The sequence below is a fragment of the Setaria viridis genome, chromosome 1, assembly GCF_005286985.2.
Source record: "Setaria viridis chromosome 1, Setaria_viridis_v4.0, whole genome shotgun sequence".
In the NCBI taxonomy this organism is placed as follows: domain Eukaryota; kingdom Viridiplantae; phylum Streptophyta; class Magnoliopsida; order Poales; family Poaceae; genus Setaria; species Setaria viridis.
Window position 1 is genome coordinate 990,393 of NC_048263.2, and position 20,842 is coordinate 1,011,234.

General features: G+C 46.6%; 3 protein-coding genes across 4 annotated transcripts; 2 read left to right on the plus strand and 1 right to left on the minus strand.

Annotated features, from left to right (window-relative positions):
• The first annotated feature begins 2,698 nt into the window (after positions 1-2,698).
• On the plus strand, positions 2,699-8,026 carry LOC117849560 (uncharacterized). Its single transcript, XM_034731145.2, has 3 exons — positions 2,699-2,856; positions 4,306-4,374; positions 5,528-8,026. The coding sequence occupies exon 3, from the start codon at positions 5,797-5,799 to the stop codon at positions 7,705-7,707; it is 1,911 nt and encodes a 636-aa protein (XP_034587036.1). The 5' UTR covers positions 2,699-2,856; positions 4,306-4,374; positions 5,528-5,796; the 3' UTR covers positions 7,708-8,026.
• Positions 8,027-8,894: 868 nt separating this feature from the next.
• Positions 8,895-9,516, minus strand: LOC117849566 (uncharacterized). The gene has a single exon (XM_034731155.2). It carries the CDS (start codon positions 9,431-9,433, stop codon positions 9,143-9,145), a length of 291 nt encoding a protein of 96 aa, XP_034587046.1. The 5' UTR covers positions 9,434-9,516; the 3' UTR covers positions 8,895-9,142.
• Positions 9,517-14,016: 4,500 nt separating this feature from the next.
• Positions 14,017-18,498, plus strand: LOC117857649 (uncharacterized). Of its 2 annotated transcripts, XM_034740438.1 has the most exons (4): positions 14,017-14,197; positions 14,765-15,503; positions 16,448-17,698; positions 18,033-18,498. In XM_034740438.1, the coding sequence occupies exons 2-3, from the start codon at positions 14,793-14,795 to the stop codon at positions 17,603-17,605; spliced, it is 1,869 nt and encodes a 622-aa protein (XP_034596329.1). In that variant the 5' UTR covers positions 14,017-14,197; positions 14,765-14,792; the 3' UTR covers positions 17,606-17,698; positions 18,033-18,498. The 2 variants fall into 2 exon arrangements, with proteins under 2 accessions (XP_034596329.1, XP_034596337.1); XM_034740446.1 differs by having other exon boundaries at positions 14,017-15,503.
• Positions 18,499-20,842: the final 2,344 nt, after the last annotated feature.

Below are 20,842 nucleotides of genomic sequence, written 5' to 3' on the forward strand. Positions count from 1 at the left end.
GGCGGCGGGGGCCGGACTGGAGGGTGGCGGCGACGGCGGGGGCCGGGCGAGAGGGAGGCCGACGGCGGGTGGAAGGGCGGGGGGGAGGGGGGGAGGAGAGCCGAGTGTGGGAGAGAGGGCAATAAAGGAGCAGCAAGGGAGTCCCCGACACCTTTTAGTCCATTTTAGGTGGGTTTTGTGGACTAGAGAACTAAAGTGTTTTTAGTCCACTTTTAGTCCATGTGTTTGGAACTCTAGTTCATCTAAAATGCTGATTTTAATCCAGATTTTAATTCAAGGCGGGAACCAAACACCCCTAAGCTGAAGTGCTGATTTTAATCCAGATTTTAATTCAAGGTGGGAACAAACACGCCTAAGCTGGATTGGAGCTTAACCTGGAGCCAAAAATTAAACGGGGGGTCGTCCCCGCCGCTAATTTACAACGATAACCTGCGCATCGTAGCCTTGTCATCATCATCATCATCTCTCATGGGAAAAGCTCGGTGCGTGAGCGAACGGTTCGACCGAACCTGGATAGAAAAGACGCAGCGAGAGTGGGCGTCGAAACCTGCAAGGACAGCATCATTTGTCCTTTGATGGCAAAAATAGTACACGTGGCCATGACATGGGTTTAAATAATTTGGAAAAAAATTTGTAAAGTATAAGGACAAATTGTGGGCAAAAACGATGATGATAGGTGCGATGCTGATCTCATCACTTTCCGTTAATTGGGTGATTTCTTTACTTGGTTTTGCCGAGTCGAGACCAAGGGAAACTTCGCTTCTCCGCGATTATTTTAGGATTCCTAGCACACACCATAATGTTCATCTTCGGAATTTCACTGTCGATGTTTAAAAATAAGCAAAAATTCGTGAGGCGCCTCCTCCGGAAAAGAGAGAGAGAGAGAGAGACCCTAGCGATCCTACCGGAAGCGTGATGCGACGCATAGCGTGCCGCAGGAGGCCACGGAGCAAGAGATCAGCGTGGGGTGGAGGCGGACACGTCATCCGGGCCCCACCCCTCCCCTGGCGGGACGAAACAAAACCGGGAAAGCGACCCGGGCGCGGCCGCCGCGACCATCCATCGCTCGCCTCGGCGGGCGGGGCCTACCTTCCACACTCCCAGGGGCGCGCGGGTGCGGGTCGCGTCACCCGTGACAGAGCCGCGCTTCCCCGTCGTCTCGTCCGCGTGGGGTGGACGCCCCCTGACGCGCGGGGCACGGCGGTTGGGGACCCACGCGTCGGTGGATGGGTGCGAGGAGGTGGCGGTGCGGGAGAGAGGCGGGCGAGGACGTGAGGTGCGCCGCCGAGCGCAGGTAGCAGCATGCGCACGGCACAGGCGGCCAGGGATTTGTTTCCTTTAAAATAGGTGGAACGGGCACGGTTTCTTCCGGGCGGCTTCGTTTGTTTTATGATTCGATTTTGCAGCAAGACCCCTACCTGATGAGCGATTTACAGATTGACCATAACATATTTTCTTGTCTTTTATTTTCCAAAAAGCAAGGGTTATAGTTCACGTTTCATTGTATTTTAAATTTCAGCCTCATTTCTTGTTTATATCAGCATTGCCCAATCAAAAGATGTCGTATGGACACTTCCCAACGCTAAGTTATTGCATTCATAGTTAACAAAGTAGCGTACATTAACTTCCGTTGAGGTCGTGGTAGCCAGTCCATGGAAATTGTCTACGTTCTTTTTATTACTTGTGTCTTTTTTGGCACCCAGAAAAATTATTGTTACTTTTATTACTATCAACACTACATGGTTTATGGATAAGAGGATCCGTACATGTGTCGTGGCTCTGCAGAACCTAAAGAAGAGCGAGACACTGAAGGGAAGGGAAGTGGCTAGTTCCATATGAGCGTGCACTGGGAATTTTGGGCCGATGAGCCAAGTTGTCGGGCTAAAAGCCCATGGGGTAGGGATGCTATATAAATCCCTATTGTACTCCTGAATGGACATCGATGAGGATAACAGAAATCTGTTCATGTCCCTTCCCCCTGTTCGTCTGTTTCCCGTCCATGTTCTTCTTCTTCCTCCTCGAATTGCCCCCTGCATTGCGGTCGAGATCCTAGGGAGACGGTAACAACATACCCTTAAAAAAAAGAGGATCCGTACATGCATTGTTTTTCTCAAAGGTCGACCTCAAATGGAAGCACAATCTGTTGCTACGACACCCTTCTCTTGATGTGTTGACACTATCGTGATTTCCTTTTGGTTGCACGGAGCAAGATTGTAAGGTTTGAAAAATGGTCCAAATAACTTGGTAGAAGTGTGACTTGAAGGACATAATCAATTGTGGATTTTGCTATGACGCATGCATGTTGAATTCGCCCAAGAGAGGACTCGGAAAAAAGAGGATATACACAGAGTTTGACTTTAGCATGATTCATAGCAACAGTTCTTTTTTACAATTAGATTACCTTCCCTTTTATTTTCTTATCCTTCGATGTTTGATGTCTAGAAACAGATTATTCACAAGAGAGTGCCATCGAAATTCAAAACTACAACGAGACCATGTGCAATCGAAATTCAAAACTCCAACGAGGCCATGTGCAATCGAAATTAAAAACTACCACGAGGTGTTTTCTGCTAAACCCCGAAGTAACTTGGCATCACGCGCCCCAACCAAGGGTGACGAAACGAAAAGTGACTTTTCCTTTGCAGCCCCCGCACGAATCCCGTAATTGCCCCTCCCCTCCCCTCCCCCGACCGCCAGGACCTCAGCATCTCTCGCCGCTCTGCTCCATTTCTCCCCGTCCCCTGCTGCATCGCATCGCATCACTGCCTCTCGCTTTCCTCTCTCTCGCCCTCCCTCCCTCCTGCGTCCCCGAGGCGCGCGGGCGACGGCGACGACGCGAACCCCGCCGCCGCCTAGGTATCTCCTTCCCGTCCCTCCCCTCCCCTCTCCCTCCCTCGGGGCGCGCGCCGCCTCTCGGCCGGCGTCGTCGTATTTTACCAACGATTTCGTTTTCGTTTTCGTTTTCGTTCCTCCCTGCGAAATTTGCGTCGAAATCTCTCGTTGTTGTCCCGGCGATTTCTTCCGTGCTTGCTTTATGATATTTAATCGCAATCCCTTGTCGCGGGGTGTCCGATGCTCCGTATTTAAGTCCCTGGTGGGCAGCAAGTTAATCCTTCCCAGCTCCGGCGCAGTGTTCCGGAGAGGTGCGTGGTGGAAGGTGGGTATGGCGTTCTAGCCTTGTTGTCTTCGTAGGAGCGCGCCCTTCGTTTGTCGTTCGGTGATTGCAGTTGCTGAATTCGTATGCCTCCGGAGAACTTTGCGAGATGCGTTCAGTTTGTAGCCGCCCAACCCGTGCCTGATGAGGTGCGCTCTTGAAATTGGACGGGTTTTAGTGGAGATGCGTGGAGCTCCGCGTCGCCTCGACGCTATTCTTATATCTGGGGACCGTTCTAGGTTAGATCGTCGGTGGTGTCTGGGCCTACTTGAGACCATGAGAGGAGAGCTGTGGAGCCTGAATCGAGCTGGAGCTTGTGTCCGATTTTGTGGCTTCATATAAGCACTGAAGAGATATGATCATTTGATCAATCTGTTATCTTAGTGAAATCATATTCTGTCATTACCTTGAAGTGGAGTCTGCCTCTGAATTGTGATATCATCTATTGTTTAAAAATTTGTATGGAGAAGGTATAGAATAGATATCTTTTACAATGTTTGTCTTGATAAAAATGATATTAATGAGTAACAGCTGTGAATAATATCTTGCAAGAAGAAGGTATGGTTGGTTTCATTTTGGGCCCTAGTTGGATCACTCATAGTCTAGGTATACGGTATCGCTTATACATTTTCTACAATCGCAATCGTAAATAAAATTTCACGGATTGGTCTAGTTCTTTTTCTTGTTTTTTTTCTTTGGCTTTTCCAAGGGCTGTTTTTTCAGTTTTTTTTACTAGTTTAATGGCGTAAAAGGCTGATTCCTTTGGGTGTTCCTTTCCCGTGAACCTTCTGACTCCTCCCTCGTAGTTTACAATTTTTAGAATATTCTTTCATTTGCTTTTGCTCCTGAAAGGTGTAACGATGGTATCATTTTGACACTATTTAAGATTTATCTTGATACTTTTATCTGGTTAATTGGAACCAAGTTCCATTTTGCTAGTTGGGATTGAGAGAAATCTAGAATATTCTTGCCCTACATTTGTATGGTCCCTGTCTAGCAAAAAATAACACAGTCATATAGACCTGTTGCAGATGTATGCTGGTTCTTTCTTTTTGTGGTGATCAAGACATTCTAATATTCTTGTTCCTGATATAAAGTTGCACACTGTGGCATGTATGATGAGATTTTGGATTCTGCATTCGTTTTTGCAGGCATAGTTGCTGAGCATTTGGGTAGTCAGCTACAACTATATCTGGCCTACTGCTGTTTGATTCTTGTTGGTAAGGCTCATAAGCTTCAAATTCTGCCACCGAATATTTTTATAGCAGAAACTTGGTCCAGTCCTGAGTATATGCTGTGCAATTGGTGTACAGTACCTGAAGGTTCTGTTTCGTTCTGTAATCCTTTGAAAGTAAACTAGCATTGACTCAGCTCCTAGCAATATGGCGTCATATGGAACAATTTAGGATACAGTTAGAATTTGGTTATTTAACTTTGTGGCTTTCTTTATCGTTATATTGCATCTTGAGTTTTTTATTTTCAATTGTTAAACTGTTTCAGCCACACTGGGTTGACACTTACTAAATGCTCCCAACTACTTAGGACATTTGGGATTTTAGTTACTAAATAGCACTGCAAATTTACCTTAGTTAAATCGTAGATACTGTTTTGAAAGAGTCTGGACAAAAGCAAGGGAACAGAGATTGGGAGACTTTTAATTTGTAATCCATCCTCACTTGATGATAAAGACATCAAATCCCTACTTCATGTAGAGGTACTAGGTGGAAAACCCCAAAAGATATTGCAATGCTAGATTGGAACACGGCAGAGTGAAATAACTAGAAATGGGACTAATCATCCCAAACCCTTCTTCTATGTCAGTAGACACTGCTTCTGGTGCTGTGTAATTGCTGCTGCCTAACACTGTTGGACACTCCTGCAGTTGAGAAATACTTAGGTGAAGAGTTTTTTTTTAAGCCTTGGAGGAGATATTAATTTACATATCAGGGCACTTCTGGATGATTTTTAAAAAAACGGTCCTGCTATGATGCCTCAATGCCTTATTGTAGACAGAGAGCTACACAACTCGAACTAAGTTAACATGTTACTACCAAGAATGAGCTAGCCTGTTTCACTTTCTGTATGTTTCTGTTCCGCTATTTGTTATTAAGCCACTGTTGTGCCATTCACTTATGCGTTATGTTAGATGTTACCACACACTGGTGTCTTTCTCCTTTCTGCGCATGATTAAAATTCCTCAATCTTGTTAATGTTGGCTATGTAGTATGACTTCCATCCTGGCTATAAAGAGGCAATAAAAAAACTATGATTGTGTAGTGTATTTTTTACAGTATTTAAATATTATTTTTCTGTCTTCATAATTATTTAACTCATGAGCACTTATCTCACCTGTGTTCTTTTCACTGATTGCAGAACTTTGGTCACTTAGTCGGATGAAAGTGTTTGTTGGATATTCACGGGTCTAAATTGTCGTCGCCTTGTGATTAAGTAGCATCATTTCACATACAACACTGGGAAATGGATCGTAGAGATACTTCAGGGTTTGTTAGTGGAGGATGCTAAGATGTTGAAGCTTGCTAATTACCCTAGATTTTCTAACATCGTAGCTTTGTTGACAATTATTTAACCCGGAAGTGAGGGCAGCTGGTACTTCCTCATAAGTTTGGTCGACTCTAGGAGCAATGGAACCCAGACATGGGCATTCAGCATTCACCATAAGTTTCCCAAATCCAAATGGCTTTGTGAATCAGCGTGCTGCTGTCATTCCAGCAGCCAGTCATCCAGCAGCTGGTTCTAGCCAACCTGATGTGCTAGCTCCTAGAGGCTACAAGAGAAAGTCGACTGAATTGGCTCTAGGTCTGGGTGACTCATCAAGCTCAGATAGCAGCAGGCAGAGCATGGGTACTGGTTGCACTGTTTCTTCTGCCAGGGGAAGTGATGATGGCTCGTGTATGGACTATGATATATTTAAGTTATCTCTTGGCAATGAAGGTACTTCCAAGCTGCATAAACAGGCTTGTGATTCCAGGAGGCCTTTTGAGAAGCCTGGGTTGGATCTTAAGTTATCATTGGCGCCATCTCAATCTGGTGTCACTGATGTAGACCTAATTAGAACCACTGCACTTCAGGAGACTTTTGTGCAGCCACATATTATGGCTTTAGTGCCAACAGTTGATGAAGGATCTACATCTGCTCGACGTCCACATGGAGGCATGGTGCTTTCTTTCCTTAACCAGGCTGACCGATTCTCAGGGGTTTCTTTGAGCCAAGCATTTCCAGTGAGCTCTAATCAGGTTCAAGTTCCAGCTCCTCCAACACCAACAGTGCTCCAACTGCCGAAAAGTCCAGCAGCCTGCTCTTCCGGGTTTGTCCATTCACAGCAGCGCAGCAGTAGCACAAAAGTTTGTTCATACTCAGGATGTGTAAAAGGGGCCAGAGGTTCCTCAGGGCGATGCATCGCTCACGGTGGGGGTAGAAGGTGCCAAAAGGATGGCTGCAACAAAGGAGCGGAGGGCAAGACCATCTTCTGTAAAGCCCATGGAGGGGGGAGGCGCTGTGACTACCTTGGATGCACCAAGAGTGCTGAAGGCCGTACTGATTACTGCATAGCCCATGGCGGTGGTCGGCGTTGCAGTCAAGAAGGATGCAAAAGAGCAGCACGAGGGAAATCTGGCCGCTGTATCAAGCATGGTGGCGGTAAGAGGTGCCAAAAGCCAAACTGTACAAAGAGCGCAGAAGGGCGGTCAGGCATGTGCATTGCTCACGGAGGTGGGCGCCGATGTCAGCATACTGATTGTGGCAAGGGAGCTCAGGGCAGCACTAATTTCTGCAAAGCCCACGGTGGTGGCAAGAGATGCACACACCCTGATTGTTCCAAGGGAGCAGAAGGAAGTACACCATTCTGCAAGAACCATGGAGGTGGCAAACGCTGTTCAGCTGAAGGTTGCACCAAGAGCGTGCATGGTGGGACCCAATTCTGTGTTGCGCATGGAGGTGGGAAGCGCTGCATTGTAGAAGGATGCAGGAAGAGTGCAAGAGGCCGCACCGACCGCTGTGTTGGTCACGGTGGGGGCAAGCGATGCCAGTCCACCGGCTGTGGGAAGAGTGCGCAGGGAAGCACTGACTTCTGTAAAGCGCACGGTGGAGGCAGACGCTGCTTGTGGGGGCAACCAGGTTCAGACCTGGGATCTGGTGGCGCTCCTTGTGACCGCCTTGCAAGAGGCAAAAAGTGCCTGTGTGACCAGCACAACGCCCTGGTGGACGACAACAGCGTCCACGGGGGTGCCTCATTTGGTGTTTTCAGTATGGTAAGCGACGCCCTTTCTCACGGAGCTAGTCCTCCAAGCGCTGGAACAAGCATGCACAGCTTCTTCATGCACCCCGTGGAGGCTCCTCGGCGGGCACCAGCCTCAGCCCATGAGGGCCGGGTGCATGGTGGTAACTTCATGCCCATGCTTGATGGCGGGGTGAGCCTAGGAAAGAAGCCCACCAACAATGTTGATGCTGGCTCTAGTACCTCCGCAGCTCGCAGCTGGAAATCATCAGGTGACATTGAAAAGCCTAGCAGCTCAGCACGGCGCAGCTGGCTGTAATGCCAGAGTTCCTTCTCCGCCAGCCCTCCATCTTGGTTTGCTCCGTTTCGTCTCGAAAGTATCTCCCATGTCCTCTGGTGTGAAATATATGAATGGTGTATTGTCTGGTTTGCTCAGCACGACTATTGTGTGAAATTGTCTGTATGGTGATTGGTCAGGAGTCAGGGCTTCCTTGTTTGTCGTATGTGCGTTGTAACAGTGGTATGGTCGTGTGTGCTCTATAATAGTCGTGTTGTCCATTTCAAAAAAAAATAATAGTCGTGTTGTATGATATAAATAAAGGATGAAGGTTGAATAAATATAAGCTAATTGTGAATTACAGGTACTCTTTTTTGAGGGGTGCTGCGCTTTCTATTATTCCATTTATTTATGAATGGGAATACACTAGCATTCTTGTGGGTGGTGGCCCCTGTGGATTCATGTTCGGCAAGTAGTGTATGAACTGGAGTATTTATGAGAACTCTTATTCTCTGTCTGAACCAAGAAACTTGCGACATGTTACAAGAAGATGAACCAAGAAACCTATGATATATGACAGTTTATTTTTATTTTTGCATCTTCTTTGTGCATTACGGTTTTGCATGCTTGTTCTTGTAAGACATGTTTGGAATTTCGTGCATATCCTGTGTTTTGTTGGAGGCAGCATGTTTCTGAAACCTGGAGTTGAGGCTACAGGAAGATGATCCAAGAATTGAAATTTCAGAATCAAGCCTCTGCTCGCACGCATAGATCTGTCTGAGTCCATCAATCCAGATGGGCATACCGGCTCAATGCAATTGCAGAAACCTGAGTGAATCACTCTATCTGAAAACAGGGATTGGAAGGGTGATCAGCGCGTGTTTGGCTTGCTCTGCTCCGACCAAAAAATGAATAATCGACCTGGCAATCATGCGCTGCTGCTCAACATATCTGGATCCTTGTGGTAGGAAACCAAACATGCAAGCACGCTTCTTCATTTGATTCGTGAACGCGACCGCACTGACATGCCATCTGCAGCCGCCACGGCTGCACTCAACAGCTTGAATGCAGAATGCTTGATTGCTGCAAGAACATTCTGGATGTTCTCTTGGAAAAAGGAGAGGCTCCTGTTGCAGCTTCATACGGAGTATTTCGTAGCAACCAACAGAACGTCATTTGTGAACACGTAATCTCAATGCCACTATGCCAGAACAGGGGAACGAACGAACGAACGAACGAACAATCTCTCTTTCCATACATATGTCGCTGTACACGCGAAGTGCATTACCCCATCTGGGAGATCAGACAAGCAGGAAACAGACACTCCCTGGGGATCAGCCAGGGAGGGCGAAAATTATTTCACGATGATGATGATTCCGCAGGAGATTCGATTGGATCACGGGACGAATCGTGGAGAATGAATCTCCATCCGTGCTTCAGTGATGTGAGGGACGGCGTACGCCAACGGCAGCGATCATCAGTACTGGTCGGGCCAGAGGAAGGCGCCCATGGCGAAGCGGCGCTTGCTGTCGAGGTCGCCGTCGGCGGGGAGGCCGTACTCGCGGAGCAGGCAGTCGACGTGCCACTCCGGCATCGCCTCGTAGTCCGCCTTCTTGTACCGCGGGTAGTGCAGCGGCATCCGGAACCCACCGGCGCCGCCGCCCTGCTGCTGATCGTGGTGGCCGCCGGCGGCGGCCGTCGCTGCGGTGAGCTTGCCGGCTTGGGGCTGCTGCCGCAGGGTCACCACGCTAGGTCCCAGGGAGCCCATGCTTCGCAGCAGAGCTCCTGGCCTGCAGGGTTGGCTCGGCTGCTACGATTGCTAGGGGTTGTTTCCTCCGAATTGGCAGGTGGTTTGTTGCAACGGGTCGTGCGTCAGTGCCGGGGTATTTATAGAGGGTAGGGTTCCGGTGGAAAAGGCGGATCCTACGGTAGGTCTGCCACGATATTTTGTTCTCTCCCTTCCCTTCAAAAAATTACGGCTGCCGCCGATCTCTAGTTTTTTTAATTTTATAGATATTATTATATATATCTAAGTGCATAACAAAAACTATGCACCTAAAATGTCAAAACGACCTGTAAAGAAGTAATTGACAAATAACAAGTGATATTTCACGTTGCATAAACAGTCAGACAATCTGAATATTTTGGTTGCGAAACACGATGTAAAACTCGGATGACTTAGCTTTTGTGTGTAATAATCTTTATATTGTCATGAATCGAACCTTTTTACATTTGATCGGTAATCACGTAGGATAACTCCGTAAGGCTCCGGAGCATATCTTTGAGGTAGATTGTGTACATGTCGTGCACGATAAAGCAAGTTAACCCCAATAATAGGCCTATTACTTGAAGAACACAAACGATTCAGCCTGCTGCTCCGTTCCAATCATTCATCAAGCCCCCATGATTATTAACTGCCTGAAAATCATGCGAACGCAATCGATCAGCGGCGCTAAACAAGCTCACGATCACGAAGAGGCAGCGTGCAAATCACTCGATCGATGCAGAAATTAGAACGCATGTTTGCATCTCCGACCGGTGGCCTCGGTTGCTTGATTGGTGGTCGCTGGCGTGCAGCCTGATTTTCGTAGCCGGTCACTGGCACTTTGCTTCGGCAAACAAGGAAGATTCATTTGACTATAGATGATTGCGAGCCTTCTAGGTGCTGAAAGAATTCCTGCTCTCTATTCAGGAGCCCACACACAAGACCTGCATCCTCGGTTTAAAGCTGACGAGCCCACACAAGAAAATGTCACCAACTAACATTTGTGCAAACTGGAGGCCCAAAGCTGAATGGGCTCCTACTGAAATTTGTTGGCCAGGGATGTCTGGTCTCAAGATTCATTTTCTGTTTGCGCGCCAGAATCGAACAGCAATTCACGGTCACTTGACCTGAAGGTTCCAGGTGCATTGGACAATCCTTGTTTACAATTTCTTCACTCCTATATAGCCATGTGCACGCGCGTCACTCGTCAGACGCAGCTCTGACTGAGATTATCCTCCTTGATGTTCACACGCGCGCAGCTGGGAGCGTGACGAAACCCCAATGTTGGATGTGCATCCTCTCGCGTCTCTGCCTCAAACTTTCCACCGCCAGCATGTGAACCAGAACGCCTCAAGATACAAAATCTTTTGCTGTATCTATATGTAAAGTAACTCAAGCTTCAACCTGCACAAAAGCGTCTTCTAGGATTGTGAACCGAAGAAACTGAGGCCAAGGACAAAAAGTCAGAGGGTAGATAGTTTGAGGCAACAAAGTACAGTAGGTAAGCCCAAATCCGTGCATGCTCCCTTGTTTCCTTTCTGATTGTGCACCCTCTAAACTGTTGCTTCCGCTGCAAAACTTGCCTGCGTTCCTGGTTCTTGCCATGATTTAGTTATCTTTTGTTCAAGGTTCCCTCATCTTTTTCTTTTTCAAGGGAATGAAAAGTTGAAACACTGAATGACCTGGACACCTGGTCCTGGTTCCAAAATGCCGCATACTTTTGTCTGATTATCTCTCAAAGCTGCTGTACCAAAACAGAGCAATGGAAGACAGAGGAATAATATGAAAATGGCTGTGTGGAACATGGGAATACAAACACAGCAAGCATAGTGTGTAGAGTGAAGAAAAAAACTAAAGTTAAAATGATCGAATTTTGTTCTCAATGATGAGTGGGCCAACAAAACAAGCCCACCACTCAATACATCACCCATCGAACTCATGTACTAAATTATTGCTTATCGCTTCTTTCCCCACCACCTGCTTACAGATAAGCCCAACAGAGCATGCAATGAACACTGATCGATCTAAAATATTGAGATAAAAGAGCCTTAAGAAGCACAGAAACCCTAAAGGAAAGCAGATTGAAACCAGCAGCACCAACAATTCTAGTGATGCTAAAGAGCTTGTCCAAACATAAACCACACGGTGTTCATTACTGTGGCCGCACAATTTTGCCTCAACCATGCATGACGACCGCTGCTTGCACATTAATGCCTTTTAGCATTTCAAGCTCTGGAGGTGTGCACTCTTGGACCATCATCCGTAGAGGACGCTCGCAATGCTGCAGCTTACATTGGGAAAATATGTTTCAAATAAACTACAAGAAGTAAATTACTGCTAATGATTATTAACCAAAACGGTAAACAGAGCCAACTTATTGTTCACAGACAATCCAGCACATCTAACAGCCACACTTGATCAATAAGAGACGATGGGCTTAAACTCCAGACAAACCTCACTCTTTTTCAGTATAGATATCAATATCATCAACCACTTTTCTATGTTGCTAAATGACACATATCGTAAGCATTATTCATAGCAGGAATGTACATGGTTTCAGGTAGGCGACAGGTTGACATTTGAACTACAAAAGCTCATGTTGGCTTTCCCACTCAATGAAATAGAAACCATATCAGATTAATAGGTGCGATGCATATCAGATTAACAGATGTAATCGAATCCATACTATACATATCAGATTGGCAGGTTTAATTGCATATCAGGTTGACAGCTGCAATTGCATCTAGATCTAGACTTATCAGATTAGCGCGCAGGTGTAATTTGCAGAGCACAACTGCACAAATAAGCAGAGCTATAACAGGATAAAGATTGTCACATAGACCAGTACCTGGAGTGCAGAAGTTAACGTAGGGAACAGCACAGCAGATGCCGCGGCCCTCATGTACCTTCCTCATCAGTCCAGACTTCATATCAACAGTAAAAAGCCCTTTTTTCACTGCTACGAAAGCTACACAAACACCTTCCGCAAAGCCAACCAAGCAATTATCGAGGGTTGTGGAATTAACGAGAGGGAATAACTTCTTGAGATCAATGATTTTGCATAGTGTCCATCCTGTAACTTCATTGTCCTCATCTCTTGCAACTTCAATGCCCTCCTCCCTCGACCACAGGCATAGTTCATTTGATTCCTCGACTCTTGCGAATCCCAGCCGGCCATCCTCCATAGCTGGTGAGCTCAATTGACGCAAAATTCCTAAATAACATCTTGGTACGCACATAAGGTAGTTCTATGATAGACATTTTCGGCGTGCCCAAATCATACTCAAGGATTTTGTCATATTTCTCTAGCACGAAGTAGAGTGTGTTTCCCACGAGGGCGCTGCGCCCCCAACCCACGCTGTCGTCGGGGTGTTCGGCATAGGTCGGCTTGCTCCATGCACTTGAGAGCTTATTACTAGTTTTTTTTTTTGAAATAAGTACTACATTTCAACAGTTGGGAAAACCTTTTAATCAAGCAATGTTGGGAAAACAATCTTGGCGGCTTGTCTCTAAACCAGACTCGCTATGTAACCGAGTGATCAAAATATTATCCAACTACAGATCATTTCTTAACAACAACCAGAAGGAAGAAAAGGTCCACTACTTGGCGTGCAATTTTTCATGGGAGAGAAGCTCTCGAAATGGGCATCATCAAGAGGATTGGTTTGGTGCATCGGTGAATATTTGGGATGATGATTGGCACCCTTTCTCTCAACCAATGAAACCTCTTATTGTCTTATTGATTAACCTGAAGTGAATCTTACTTACGTCGTCAGTGAGTTGATGCACCATGATGAACACGTTCATGGAATGATGAGATTTGGGACAGCTTTTTGCACTTTGATGATGAATAATTTTTGCATATACGATATACCACTAAGTATTTCTGCATGAGGATGTGGTCGTTGCATGGGCTCATGCGTGAGGATGTGGTGATCAGAGATGAGCATGGTGTTTTTGTGGCGGCTGAAGCACGTTTTTACGAGAATCTTTAGGATGTTCTGATGCCAAGCTGTGGCAGCGAGGGATGGTCTTCGTACGTCAATCGTCATGGGTTTCAACAAGATCATAGTGGAGTCAGATAGCATCAGTCTTATAATAAGTTTGCTAAATTCTTGTGATGGTGAACGGTCGATGCTTGCAACTTGCAGGTATTTGGCATGATGTCTAGGATTTAGATAATGTTTATCTGTTAAGTTTACTTATGCTTGTCAGTTGTCAAGATGCTAATAGAGTAGCACGCATGAATGTGCTAGATGTCCCAGACTTTCTTTTAGAGGCACTCGCGCCAATGACTGTAACCATGTTTCCAGTGAACAAAGCTCCTGACATTGCCCAAAAAAAAGACTGTAACTCTGCATGCCACCTAGCTGGACCTGACACACAATATGTGAATTATACTATCATTTTTTTTTGAAACTGCATGTGCCTATATTTCGTGTCCACGCCACCAGCGGCAACGCGTACACCCGGCCGGGACAAAAGAAAATGACACACCGACGACGTATGACGCGGCCGACGGCCCATTAGCGTGTTATATCCTTGGGCCCTTCCCATCCTCTCGTGTCGGCCTCAAACTTTCCACTACCGGCATGTGTGTGAACCACAAACGCCTGCAGATGCAAAACCTCTTGCGGCATCTGTATGCAGCTCGACTACTCAAAGCTTCCACGCAACCGTGCGTGCTCCATGACTGTGAACAGAAGAAACTGAGGCCAAGGGCAAAACGCCAGAGGGTAGAAGGTTTCACGCAACTAGGAACAGTAGGTAAGTCCAAATCCGTGCCTGCTCTCTTGTTTCCTTGCTGATTTTCTATCATCTAAACTGTTGCTTCCGCTGCAAAACTTGCGCCTGCATTCCTGGTTCTTGCCATGGGGTAGATTCTCTGTTTTTTTTCTTTTATTACAAGGTTCCCTCATCTTTTTCTGAGAGAATAGAGTGGTATAGAATGACTTCGTCCTGGCTGGAGCTGGACTTTGTCCTCCTTCCAAACTGCGGTGGGTGGAAGGGTCTTGGGCTCACATGGCGCATGCCTTGTCATTGTCTCTCCTCCCCCCTTTCACTTTAACCGGCTTCTTGTGGGGTTCTTGGTTCTTTCCACCCGATCCCAAGCCAGGGCCGGCGCCTTGGTAACGCCGCACCACGTCGGGGCCGTCCCAGGCGTAGGACGCGTACCTTGCTGCTATCTTGGCTGAGCACCGGAGGCTGCGGATCGAGGCGTTACCATAGCGGTAGCCACCTCGGAACTGCGTCGATTCTGTTCTTGGCGTGGCTCTGGTCCTCATCCATGGCAAGGAGCAATTTTTGGTATTGACGGTGCAATCCCCTCCCCAGTTTGTAGACGATAGCTGGGCGGGTGCTCATGGATATGGAGACGCGGCCGGCGGCAGAGGGGTCGGCGGAGCCGTTCCTGCCGCTGCGGTGGGAGAGCACGGGGGACCAGTGGTGGTACGCGACGCCCATCGACTGGGCGGCGGCCGGCGGCCACTACGACCTCGTCCGCGAGCTCCTCCGCCTCGACGCCAACCTCCTCGTCAAGCTCACCTCCCTCCGCCGCATCCGCCGCCTCGAGTCCGTCTGGGACGACGACGCGCGCCTCGCGGACGCCGCAAGGAACCGCGCCGCCGTCGCCCGCCGCCTCCTCCTCGACTGCGACCCCAGCGGCGAGGGCGGCCCCAACAACCGCCTCGTCCGGGCCGGGTACGGCGGCTGGCTCCTCTACACGGCCGCCGCGGCCGGGGACGCCGGGTTCGTCCGGGAGCTGCTCGCGGCGCAGCCGCTGCTCGTGTTCGGCGAGGGGGAGTACGGCGTCACCGACATCCTCTACGCCGCGGCGAGGAGCGGGCGCCCCGAGGTGTTCCGGCTCCTGCTCGACGCGGTCCTGTCACCGGCGTCGTGCCCTGGTGAGGAATTCAGGCGCGAGATGATGAACCGCGCCGTGCACGCTGCGGCGAGGGGAGGCAACCTGGAGGTGCTCAGGGAGCTCCTGCGCGGGTGCTCCGACGCCGCGGCATACCGAGACGCGCAGGGATCGACAATCTTGCACGCCGCCGCTGCAAGGGGACAAGTTGAGGTATGTTTTGCAATTTCTCTTCTCAACTTCATTCTTCAGGATTGATGTATGTTGTTATCTACATGTATGTCCCATTGAACTCCAGTTTCATAGAACATGCAATCTGCTGAACATTGTCACCGGATTCTTCAAACTCGTGCAGCTCAGATCGATATAGCTTTGCTTTTACTATTACATCTATATAAAAGGCTAATTTGGTTACCTAGTAAGTAGTAATTACAGTAACTGTTGTCGTTCACTTGAACCTTCTAGTTGATTGATCTCGCGAACACTTTAGCCAGGTTGTCATCTGTCCCCATCGCAGATATCCTTGTTGTTAGCTATGTATAATTGTATATTCCATGGTTTAGTTCCAGAGAGGAAGAAGCATGTTGGTCATTGTCTCCAATTGATTTAGACTTAATACTGCTTCTCCGATCTGTAATCTAAGAATTATTTAATTCTTGTTGTGTTTGACTTTATTCCCCCATTAACTGATCCGGTACACATGCTAGCCAGGATGTTAATCAATCATACAATTTTTTTATTAAACTTGTGGTATGCCTTGATTAGACTAATTATTGTACTTGTTGGCATTGACATTATTTTTTTTTGACACTGGAATGGGATTTCATAAAGATTGCTTGTTGTTTAAGTCCCATGACAAAACACTTGTTAAAGTTTTATTGGCAGCAACTTTAGATTTTATTCATTGCTGATGTGTGATTGAAATTCTTGTTCACATGCCCATTTAGTACACCCTATTGCTTGTATGGAACCTTTTTAAGTGGTTATGTTCATTAATTGAAAGATGATCATTTGATCTGATTCTTAATAATCATGAGAAGAGTTCACGCCATTCCTTCCTTCTTTTGGTCCACGCTTATACCTTGGAATGCATCCTAGATCATTTTTAACAAACAGTTTACAAAGTACTAACCTGAATTTATGACAAAACACTGCAGGTTGTCAACGATCTCATTGCATCTTTTGATATAGCCAACTCTGTAGATGACCAAGGGAATACATCATTGCATATAGCAGCCTTTAGAGGCCATCTGCCAGTGGTCGAGGCTCTCATTACTGCATCGCCATCTCTTATATCAGCAACGAATGAAGCTGGTGACACGTTCCTTCACATGGCACTGACTGGCTTTGGGACTCCTGGATTCCGAAGGCTTGATCGTCAGATGGAGCTTGTAAGGCAATTAGTTGGTGGAGCATTCGTGGATGTCAGCAGCATTATAAATGTGCAAAATGACGATGGAAAGACAGTTCTTCACTTGGCTGTGGTTGGCAATCTGCATTCGAACCTTGTTGAACTCTTGATGAGCATGCCTTCTATTGACCTCAACATCCATGACAATGATGGCATGACTCCTCTGGATTTACTCAGGAAACAGCCTCGAACGGCATCATCAGAAATACTGATCAAACAACTGATTTTAGCAGGTGGAATCACAAATTCAAGGGACCATAAGACCAGGTCAGCTATCGCATCTCAGCTGAAGATGCACTGCATTGTAGGAAGCCCAGGGACATCTTTCAAGATATCAGATGCTGAGATTTTCCTTCACGCTGGAATTGATGTGTCAGGCATCAGTGAAAGGACAACATCATTTTCCTCTAGTGTTGGTAGGGTTGATGCTGAAATCCCAGGACCCAAACTGAAGAGGCTGAATTCTTTCCAAGATGCAGCGAAACATATTAAGGTCCTTCTCAAATGGCCTCGCCGCAAGGGGAAGAAACCAGGTGGAGGCCAAAAGGATCTGGATGATGATGCCTCGTCAGTGGACTCTGTTAAGAGCTGGAGCCATGGAGAGACTCCGACACCTCTGAGGCAAAGGTACTCCAGGATCAGCTCCCTGTTCAACAACAAGCGGACCTATGCAGGCACGAGTTCACCTAGTGAAGCAATGAAGAAGAGTGGAGTGTTACAGCCTGAATCTGTTCCAGCTTCTGCCTCTTGGTCATCATCATCATTGGTTGACAAGATTGAAGCTGTCCATCTGGACAATGACCAGCCATCTCCTTATTTCAGTAGGCTGATCAGGCATACACCTAAGAAATATGCATCTCTGAACAGTAGACTTATGAACCAGCCCTTGCGCCTCGGGGCATAAGGACTAACTGACGATATATGTATATATGTATTACTCACAGCTGATCATCCTACTGAGTTGCATGATGCTGGAGCTAACCAAGCCATCAATCAGGTACTAGTGATTGCATACATTCTTAAATACAAATTCCTTGAGGACAGTTACTATTCTGGATGAGTTTGGCACGTTACTCTAGAATGAATTATACCTTCTCTTATGTGTGCATAAAGATTGGTTATGCTGTTCTCTTAACAATATTATCATGTGGAAGAGATCTATTATACCAATACCACCCCCACATGATAAAACACCTACATAAATTTGGACTTGTTTTATTTCTCGTTGAACCCATTGTGTTGCCATGCAAACTCATTTGCCAAGTTCTATCCTTTGTCTTCAGAGAATCTTGTGGACAGCACATCTCAACAATTTTCATTTTCATTTTCAGGTCAATCATTTTGGTACCTTTGATGGGCTTCCACGCCGTCATGATCCTTCACATGTTGTCACTCACAGGATACAAGCTAGTATGGAATTTGCTGCTAATTTGTGCCGGTGTAATTTTCAAAGGAAGGTAAGCAGATGGGCAGATATTTCGGTGGTTGTCAATTCAGTGGTATGAGCTGTAGCACACTAGCACGGTAGCAATCTAATAAAAAAATGATTACAATTTACAACTTCTCTGATACCAGACAGATGATCGTCAATTTCTAGCTGCCTTGCCACAGCAGGCAGGGGTTAGTGCCTGTGTCGTTTGAGTGTTTTGAGTAATTGAGTTTAGTTGTGTTTGTGTGTAACTATTGCTGAGCTATACTAATGTGAGACGCTCGCAACGTATAGTATGTGCAGTTTTTTTGTCGGACATGAGTTTAATTAACTTGAAGCGTAATAAGAAGTGATTTGGTTTTGTCATACACCGATCAATTTCGAGAGATGGTGCCATGTTCTTCAGTGCTTCATTTATCTTGCACATGAAGCATATGATTTTAGCTCAAACTCAAAACCCTGAAACGCCATGATCCTGAGAAGGGGCTTTTTTTTTTCCCGGTGCACTTGTTCCTAGGGCATCTTGCACGATGGATCAAATCGACAAATCCCCTTTATCAAAAAAAAAATTCGACAAATCCCCATGGGGAAGAAAATGAAAACGCAGCTGTCCCAATCATTTGCTCACATGGTAGCTGCTGCTCTTTCTTGTTACACGCTCCTGTCTTGAAAATGCAGCTTCGCACATCATCCGGCCACATGTAGCAACCTTGGTGGAATTGGAATACGCGCTGGCTCCTTAATTTCAACTCCCCCGCGCATTCTTTATCTGCATTCTTCGAACAAGCAGTCCCTAGGAATGAAGTCCCTGAGTTTCAGGTGCTAGCGCCTCCATGTTCAGGCGTCATGGCATTGTTCCGGTGACAAGCAATGGAGAAGGAGAACTGAAGAGATTAACAAATCCCCGATGCGGCGGCCATGGCGATTGGAACCACAGCGCAGCGAGAGAAAAGCACAGGTGCCGGTGACTGTTGCCTCTGGTTCTCGAAATCGAGTGAATTTCCTCCTCACCTGATTTTTCCTCACCAAACACTACTACATACGTGGCATGAGTTTGTTGGAAATTCGATTGATGCAGGACCAGAAAATACTCAGATTGTATCTAGCCACTCCCGATTCACTCGATTGTATCTTGTGGAAGATAAGTAGAAGTTAAAACTTAAGCCCATTTCAACTTTATCTTTTTCTTCCTCACCTTCTTTCCTAATCCTCCCATTTGATAATGGTTCACTTAAAAAAATATTGGATAAAAAATGTTGCCTAATATTTTTTTAAAAAAAGTTGGACCAACATTTTTTTCAAAAAGTTGAACTAACGTTTCTTCGGAAAAAAAAGTTGAGCCAACATTTATTTGAAAAAAGTTGAGTCAACATTTCTTTAGAAAAAGTTGAGCCAATATTTCTTTAGAAAAAGTTGAATCCAACATTTTTCGAAAAAAAAAGTTGCAACAATATTTTTGAAAAAAAAAGTAGAATTCAATTTTCTTCTCCGGCTCCAACAGCCGACGAGGGTAGCGCGCCGACCGACCGCCGCGGCGGTGGAGCCCGTAAGGGGGGTGGTAGTGGAGGGAGGAGGGGCGGCGGCACAGGCAGGGGAGGGAGGAAAGTGAACTAGGATTTAGATTTGATGTAGCTCTGATAAACCTCGTTACTCGCACGAATATTCAGTGCCTTCCTACTCCGGAAGATAGATAGGTTTTTCGGACTCACAGTTGTTACGAAGTTGGTGGCCCAAACCACAATGGGCTCCACTTACCTGTTCAGGCCTCCTTGCTGCTAATGAGATGCACATGTAAATGCAACGAAGGGGCCCAAATTCTTGCGGATGGATTCAGACACAAACCAGGGGCCCAACTATTACAATCTGACTGAAGAACTGCCACCGTTTGGAGTTTGGACACTGAAACATAGAGATGCATTTTTTGAAGGAAAAAACATAATTTTTCTGTTGTGTGGAACAATGGTGGCTCAAAGATTGCACAAGGAAGAAACTAGTGGTCCATCACATATATCACATTACTATTCCGTCCTCGGTATATTCTATCTTCCTGACCCGATGTTTGCCATTGTCTTCCTACCCAAGTTGTCGCCATGATGCTTGCACTGAATATGAACCGCTCAAATTTGTCGGCAGGGGCTCCCGGATCTCAAGATTCGCTTTCTGTTTCTGTTTGAGCGCAAGCATTACAGTCACTTGCTCCGGTCCTCCCGGGCCCGCACGTGTCTTCCTGCCAGGTGCAGTGAACAAACATTGTTGACAATTTCACTCCTAGTACGTGCTACTGCTCCTACACAACATAGGATTCGGCGATCCTCTTGCGTATTCGCTCTGCATTGTCCTCAGAATGTTTTAGAATTTTGTTCGAATTTGCGCTTAAACAGTAGGGACTGGAATCCCAATCACTCTTTCGAAACAACATTTTTCTTGCGCTGATGAATGATGCAGTTATCTTAATATTGTTACTGACATGCCTGTTTCTTGGGGAACAGAGTAGAGACCTGAGAGAGAGAACAGAGTAGGAGGGTTCAGGAGGCCATGCTACATTTGCAACCAGACAAACTTATCCTGCTAAATCATGCTTCTGTTTGTTTGGACACGCATGTCACGAAGGGACACACCACACCTGACTGAAATGCCCAACAAGCAAGCACTATCCCTTTGTTCGCTCTCATCCAAAATTCCAAATCCCAACAAGCAAGCATTTGCCCATGA

Bases quoted from the DNA above. Each gene is read 5' to 3' on its own strand.
- LOC117849560 (XM_034731145.2), top strand. From the start codon at position 5,797: ATGGAACCCAGACATGGGCATTCAGCATTCACCATAAGTTTCCCAAAT.
- LOC117849566 (XM_034731155.2), bottom strand. From the start codon at position 9,433: ATGGGCTCCCTGGGACCTAGCGTGGTGACCCTGCGGCAGCAGCCCCAA.
- LOC117857649 (XM_034740446.1), top strand. From the start codon at position 14,793: ATGGATATGGAGACGCGGCCGGCGGCAGAGGGGTCGGCGGAGCCGTTC. The intron at 15,504-16,447 runs GTATGTTTTGCA...AAAACACTGCAG, and splicing joins CTGCAAGGGGACAAGTTGAG to GTTGTCAACGATCTCATTGC.